Raw genomic sequence first — 8,009 nt, 5'->3', positions numbered from 1 at the left:
TTCCTCAACCCAAACAGCAAGTCAAACGTATCAGAGTGCTCAACTCTTAGTCTGTCCGAGTGCCTACTTTGAGCTGCCAATTTACTCAACCCAAGCAGCTGCCTGCTTGTTCATAAAATTCCAAATTCAAATTACTGAATTAATAACTCGAATTCTAAAGCTCATCTCAAGAAATTTCCTTCTATAAAAAAGTTTAGAATCGTCTTAGGAAGCTTACCTTAAAATTTTAGCTTCAAACTCTTCGTGGTTCGTCCCCGAGCCTCAATTCACCATCGATGGCTTGGATTCACCCGTGAACTGAAGCTCTGGTCACTTTTTCCCTTCTCCAGCCTTATTCTGGTGAGACCTTCTTCTGATAGTATCACCTATGAAACTAGATTCTCAAAGCTTTCCAATGACACTAAGATCTCTCAATTTTCATGGAGGAATTGATCAAACTGAGCTTTTGAAGTTCAACCTCCCTTTTATATTACTTCCCACTGTTTACCATTAAAGCCTAGCACAACACCTCCAGCTTAAATGGAGTTAAATCCGGTGCTTAGGACAACTGTTGCCCCTTAATCAGTGTTTAAGACTGATTACTTTATCTACTATCAATGCATGCTTTAACTAGGTTCAACGCACACCTTAGTTTCCACACAAACCTATTCCAACGCATGTGTTGTGTGCCTTGGCCTCCTCTCAGCCTCAAGCCTTAATGCAACTTCAGCCCTTTCAGCTTTGTAAATCTTGACCCACGCAAGCTCTACTCATCGCAGCCAAGCTTGACCAACGCACAACCAGCTTTACTCCAGTGCACAACTCTAACGCACACTGAGTAGCCAACGTTCAATGCCTATCCTGGTCCGCTCGCTCGCAAGTCTCAATCGTTTAGCTCAGCGCCCATCGCATAGCTCTCGCCGTTGTTCATCATGTAGCGCTGACGCCTATCATCTAACACATAACGCCCATCATTTAGCGTTCACACCTATCGTGTAGTGCCATCGTCTAACGCATCACGACCATCGTCTAGCGCTCACGCCCATCGTGTAGTGCTATCATCTAGTGTCATCGTGTAGCACCTATGCTGATCGTGTAACGCCATTGCCTACCGTGTAACGCCATCACTTATCGTGTAGTGCTATCATCTAGTGCATCGCTTAGCATCGCATGTAGCTACACGATCGTCCTCGTGCAGCACTCCAACGCCCAGCACCCCACGCTCGCGCACACTTGATGCTCACGCATGCATGCTAACCCCTCTCAAGACTTGGTTGCCGCATGCCTTGTCCAACGCATGGCTTTTCTTCACTCGGCCGCACTTGGCTTCCTTAAATGCCCAACTAACCTTTCAAATGAGTAAAGCCAATGCCCTTGGCTCAACTCCAACACCTAGCACAAAGCCAACGCATGGACAAACACTTAGTCAATTTTCTAGCTTCCAACACACGGGTTACACTTAGCCAATTTTTCTAGCTTCATAGTTAAGCTTCCAAACTTAAACTTAAACATTCCTTCTAACTTCTTACCCTTTTCCCTACAATTAAACATGAATTCTCACATTAACCTACTCACCATACTGGTCTCAGTAGGGAACATACACAAGTAGAGAAATTAGGGCTCAGGGTTTACACCACTGTTAGTAGAGCATGGTCAAACCGATAATCTCTAGATGTTTGTTTTAATTACAGTCTAATTACGAATATTTCTTATAAATCCATTACAATCTCATTTATATAGTTGAGAGTAGTTTAGACTTATATAAATTTGTTTTGCTATTTTTAACAAGTTAAAAATTATCATTCTTCTTGTTAAGCCCATTTATAAGCCCATTAAGAAACCCATCTAGAAAGCCCACAACGACCGGCCCAGCTCAAACTAAAAGAGCAAAGAATAAAAAAAAAAACAAAAAAAAAAACCAAACCCTAGTCTTCATCGTTAATTTCAAGTCTGACCTCCACTAGAATCGTCTTCTTCGTTCGTCCTCTCCATCTCGTCTTCCTATCTCCGACGACCGGCCGGCTCTCCGGCGTGCCATCAACGCCACTGCGGGCCTCCTTCGTTTTCGTCAGCTTCGGCTCTTCGTTCACTTCACACCTGACGCCCAACTGGATTCATCGTATCTCTATGTTCCTTAGTTGGTAAATTTCTCTTGTTTTTTGGTTTTTATTTTTCTATTGAAAAATCAATGGAAATGTGTGATGTGTTTAGTACTCATTTCTGTATTTTTGTTCTCTAAAATTTTAAATCAAAGAAATGAAAGAAGAACTTGATTTCAAAATTTTCAGTGGAAAGGTTTATTAAAAAGCGAGAATTGAAAAACAAGAACAGCTGTAAATGCTTCCCTCTAAAATCCGGAAACAAGAAACAAAGAAACTAACATTGGACTGCCACACTCTCAGCTCTTCCTTGAAAGTCGAAATCGAGTTTGACTCAGCAAACGATTTAGCTAATTCCATTGTGCAGCTCATTCTCCTTGTTTGTCATGCAATACATTGCTTCTAAAAGACTAGACGTAGGTTGCTGCTTTTCTTTTGTATTTTAACTAGTTGGTCGGATTAATTTTAGAACATTCCTATTGTTTTATTCTTTGGTTCCCTTTTAATTGTTGGAAGGAAGTTGGGTTGGGTTTGGGAATAGGGAAGGGTGTAGCTGCCGATGTTCTCTGAGATTGTGTGGCTGAATGTTTTTGAAGTGGTGATTATAATGTGAAATTCTTTTGAAAGGTAATTTTGTTTCAGAATTTTTGAAAAAAGGTAAATCTGTTTTTTGAGTGATGTAGTTTTTATAGAATAATTGCACAGAAATATAGAAGACAGGATTATCAAGACATTTCCTATGTTTTAATCATAATTCAAGAGTGGGAGTCCTGTGGAGTGAGCTCCTGTATCTTGTTCTATTTGCTCACATACCTTAATTAATCTTTTCCAATTTAGAGGCGGTGTCAAATATTAAGCATAATTCAATATGCAAGTCCCTTCAGAAGGAGAAAATGCTTTAGCTACCGTTGGTCCTCGGCCAATGGAATGGTCTACTGTTCCATATAATGCTCCTCAAGGACATGGGCCGAATGGGAAACAGCGAAGGTCAAGTTTGGAATCACCGATCATGTTGTTGTCAGGCCATCAGAGTGCCATATATACATTAAAGTTTAATCCAGATGGAAACGTGATTGCATCTGGGTCACACGACAAAGAAATTTTTCTATGGAATGTACGTGGGGATTGCAAGAACTTTATGGTTTTGAGAGGGCATAAGAATGCAGTTCTAGATCTTCATTGGACTATTGATGGGTCTCAGATAGTCAGTGCCAGCCCCGATAAAACGTTGAGAGCATGGGATGTTGAGTCTGGAAAACAAATCAAGAAGATGGCAGAGCATTCCTCCTTTGTCAATTCATGTTGTCCCACAAGAAGAGGGCCACCACTAATTGTCAGCGGATCGGATGATGGAACTGCAAAACTTTGGGATATGCGTCAAAGGGGAGCCATTCAAACATTCCCAGATAAATATCAAATCACAGCAGTAAGTTTCTCAGATGCGTCAGATAAGATCTTCACAGGTGGAATTGACAACGATGTTAAGGTTTGGGATTTACGCAAAGGTGAAGTTATGATGACACTTCAAGGTCATCAAGATATGATAACTGGTATGCAGTTGAGTCCTGATGGTTCTTATCTCCTCACTAATGGAATGGACTGCAAGCTCTGCATATGGGACATGCGCCCGTATGCGCCTCAAAACCGATGTGTGAAGATATTCGAAGGACACCAACATAACTTTGAAAAGAACCTACTGAAATGTAGTTGGTCAGCAGATGGCAGCAAGGTCACTGCAGGTAGTTCAGATCGGATGGTTTACATATGGGATACAACATCTCGACGAATACTGTATAAGCTTCCTGGGCATACTGGATCGGTCAACGAGTGTGTCTTCCATCCCAGTGAGCCTATTGTTGCATCTTGCAGTAGTGATAAACAGATATATCTTGGGGAGATTTAATCTACATTCCAAATCGTCATCTGTACTGAAAGTGTATTGTCAATTACTTAATTGCTTTTGTTTTCCGAATGTTAGTGACCCATGAAAAATGATGGTCGTCTTTGGACGTAGGATTCAAGGTGACATTTATGGTTAATGTAGTAAACGTCTTCATGATATAAACTTGCAATTTGAACTTTGTGGTTATTAGAATTTGCTCGTGGAGTTGCACAATTTGTATTTGAGGTGCAAATTGTTTTAGTATGTTTTTAAAGTGCAAAATTATTTTTTGGAGGTAGAGCTTACAATACTAAAATAAGTTATTATATATTATATGAGTTGAAAGGTATAAATCGAAGTTTTGTTTTTTTTTTGTTTTTTTTGTTTCTTTTTATTTATTTAATTTCTTATCTTATTTTCTAGTTCAATTTTAGGGTTCTTTATATATATATATATATATATATTAAAAATGTTAAAAAATAATTAATATATTTTTTTTCAATAAAATAATTAGTTTTTAAAATTTTTGAACTTTGAAATCAAGTTAATTGATATGTTAGGTCTGTGATTTATTAGATATAAAATTAAAAATTTATAGATTTATTAAATAAAATTTAAAATATTTAGAGATCGAAATTTGTAATTTAACATCTATACAAACATAAATTACATCTATATAAAATCTAAATTAAGTAATATTAAATTACAATATTATAATAAACCTTTATAAAATTATCCAACTAAATATGTAAGTAAGCAATAAATTTTGAAATATTTATCCAAGTATCTTAAAATAAAACTAAGTAAAATAATTAATTTTTTAAAAATTTTAAATTATTTATAAATTAATATACGTGTATATAATCACATGTGTGTAAGAGAAAAATTAAAAATAGAATCAAGTTTGTTTTAAATTTCAATTGTTATAAAAAAAAAAAATATTAAAAAAAATCTGAAGATTAAATAATATACATGAAAGTAATGAAACATGAGGGGTCACCAAACAAATACTTGTGTTACGTTGGAATTGAAAAGGTTGAAAATTATAGTAATATATAAATTTAAATTATAGTAATATAAAAATTTAAATTAGAACTAAAAGACAAAAACTTGAAATAAAAAACAAATACTCAAGTTACGTTGGAATTATTATAAATATTATGATAGATGTGCCACGTGTCTTGAAAATACACATTATTAGTGTCCAAGCCATTTCACATCCTACTTGCCAACTCCTATAAATAGTGGTCATTTGTGAGTTTTGTTGGTGTAAAACTATTAGTGAAAAATCCTAACTTTTGGAGAGAAATGAAAGGAAATTTCATAATTTTACTATTTTCTTTATTTTCTTTAAGTTAAAATAGATTATATTTTATTCTATTATACTTTATTTATTTTGATATTTATTTTCATTTGTATTCCGTTATGCTTCTCAAATTCACATCACTTTATCAACACGAGCTCCTGTCACTTCCATCGCTGAAGGTAGGTCGCTTTTTTTCCTCTTTATTATAATTAATAAATTAAATGTTATTTTACACCTTTAGTACATATTAAATTTCTAATACAAAAACAATATTTTATGATAGTGCTGCCATGACAAATCTCACAAAATTAGAATTTGCCATCATTGATATTAACGACAATAATTATTTGTCATGGGTGCACGATGCCGAAATCCACCTGGATATTATGAATCTTGGAGAGACTATTAAAGAAGAAAATATGACATCCAGTCAAGAAAAAGTAAAAGCTATGATTTTTCATTGTCATCATCTCCACGAAGGATTAAAAATGTAGTATCTTAAGATCTCCGTATCTTGTGGAAAAATTTGAAAGAAAGATATGATCATAAAAAAATAATTATTCTTCCTAAAGTTCGTTATGAGTGGATGCACTTGAGGCTATAAGATTTCAAATCAGTAAGTGATTACAACTCTACATTATCTAAAATCAGTTCGAAATTGTTATTATGTGGAGAGAAAATTACTGATGCTGATATGTTAGAGAAGATATTTTCTACATTTCATGTCTCAAATATGCTCATGCAGCAACAATATCGAGAGAAAGATTTTAAACAATATTCTGAACTAATTTCATATTTTCTCGTGGCCGAACAAAATAATGAGTAATTGATGAAAATCATGAATCTCGACCAACTGGAACAACACCATTTCTTGAGTGAATGCGGTAAATGTTAATAATCATGGTCTAGTCATGGTCGAGGTCGTGACCGTGACAGAGGAAGAAATAATTATTATTTTCGTGGTGATCGTTCTGATCATTTAAATTTCAAAATAACCACACAAAATGATGTCACAAAGGAAAAATTTCACAATATAAGAGTTTAAAAAGTTTTGAAAATAAATGCTTCCGAAGCTGAATGGCTGGGCATTGGTTATGTACGTGTCGTACGTCAAAACACTTAGTTGACCTCTATCAAGCCTTCTTGAGGAAAAAAGAGAAAAATGTGGAAGTAAATTTTTCATACCAGGGTAATGACATATTTGACCCATCCCATATGATAAATTGCAAAACTGATAGCACATCAAGTGTTTCATTTGACATTAAAAATATCTAGACTTAATGTTGTTTTTTCATCTCCATGTTTTTTTTCTCTTAGTAGATGATAAGCTTTATGTATTCCAAATTTTATTTTTCTTATTGTAATTATTTTCTTTTAATGAAGAAATCTGAATCATTTTCATATGTTGGGTAACTAAAAAATGAGTAAAGAAGATTTATGTTTGGTAGACAGTGCAACTACACATATAATACTTACAAGTAGAAAATATTTTTCCAAATTGATAATGTTGGAAGCAAAAGTCAATACGATATCAGGTTTTGCAAACCTGATTGAAGGCTTTGGAAAAGTAAATATTATTTTGCCTCGAGGAACAAAATTAACAATTGACAATGCATTGTTCTCTAGTCAATCAAAGAGAAATCTGCTTAGTTTTAAAGATATACGTTGCAATGGTTATCATATTGAGACTGATAGTAAAAATAATGTGGAATATCTATACATTATCTCTAATGTCTCAAATGAAAAACATATATTGGAAAAGTTGCTTGTTTTATCTTCTGGATTGTATTATACTCATATACGAGTGATTGAAACATATGCAACAACGAATCTGAAGTTCATGAATCTAGATATATTCGCTATTTGGCATGATAGATTAGGTCATTCAGGGTCTATATGTTGAGAAGAATTATTGAAAATTTGAGTGGATACCCACTGAAGAGCCAGAAGATTATTCAATCTAATGAAATATCATGAAATGCTTACTCTCAAAGAAAATTGATAATTAGATCATCACTAGTAAAAATGGAGACTAAATCACCTAAATTTTTAGAATGAATTCATGGTGATATATGTGGACCTATTAACCCACCAAGTGGACCATTTAGATATTTTATGGTATTAATAGACGCATCCAGTAGATGGTCACATGTGTGCTTATTATCAAGTCAAAATCTTGCATTTGTAAGATTACTTGCTCAAATAATTAAGTTAAGAGCACAATTTTTTGATCATACAATTAAGACCATTTGTCTTGATAATACTGGTGAATTTACATCCCAAGCTTTTGATAATTATTGTATGTCAATTGGGATAAATGTTGAACATCCTGTAGCTCATGTTCATACACAAAATGATTTAGCAGAATCATTTATAAAACGTTTGCAATTAATTGCAAGACCACTACTTATGAGAGCTAAGCTTCCTTCATTTATATGGGGACATGCTATTTTGCATGCAACGTCACTTGTACGCATTAGACCAGTAGCTTATCATAAGTACTCAGTATTACAATTAGCTTATGGTCATGAACCAAATATTTCCCATATGAGAATTTTTGGATGTGCAGTATATGTTACAATTGCTCTACCACAACACACTAAGATGAGCCCTCAAAGAAGGTTAGGAATATATAATGAATATGATTCCCCATCAATTATCAAATATCTTGAACCCCTAACGGGTGATGTATTTACTACACGATTTATCGATTGTCATTCTAATGAGACAAAATTTCCAACAT

The 8,009-nt window shown here is 34.4% G+C and overlaps 1 protein-coding gene across 1 annotated transcript; it reads left to right on the top strand.

The window, feature by feature from the left end:
* Positions 1 to 1,844: 1,844 nt before the first annotated feature.
* LOC120070106 (Transducin/WD40 repeat-like superfamily protein) lies at positions 1,845 to 4,167 on the top strand. The gene is made up of 2 exons (XM_039021964.2): positions 1,845 to 2,120; positions 2,916 to 4,167. Exon 2 carries the CDS (start codon positions 2,947 to 2,949, stop codon positions 3,979 to 3,981), a length of 1,035 nt encoding a protein of 344 aa, XP_038877892.1. The 5' UTR covers positions 1,845 to 2,120; positions 2,916 to 2,946; the 3' UTR covers positions 3,982 to 4,167.
* Positions 4,168 to 8,009: the final 3,842 nt, after the last annotated feature.

Source organism: Benincasa hispida, chromosome 7, assembly GCF_027475165.1.
Source record: "Benincasa hispida cultivar pf3 chromosome 7, pf3_genome.v1.1, whole genome shotgun sequence".
NCBI classification, from domain to species: domain Eukaryota; kingdom Viridiplantae; phylum Streptophyta; class Magnoliopsida; order Cucurbitales; family Cucurbitaceae; genus Benincasa; species Benincasa hispida.
Note: the sequence above shows the minus strand (reverse complement) of the source record. Positions and strands in the feature narration are given on the sequence as shown.

Coding starts and splice junctions, on each gene's coding strand:
- LOC120070106 (XM_039021964.2), top strand. CDS start 2,947: ATGCAAGTCCCTTCAGAAGGAGAAAATGCTTTAGCTACCGTTGGTCCT.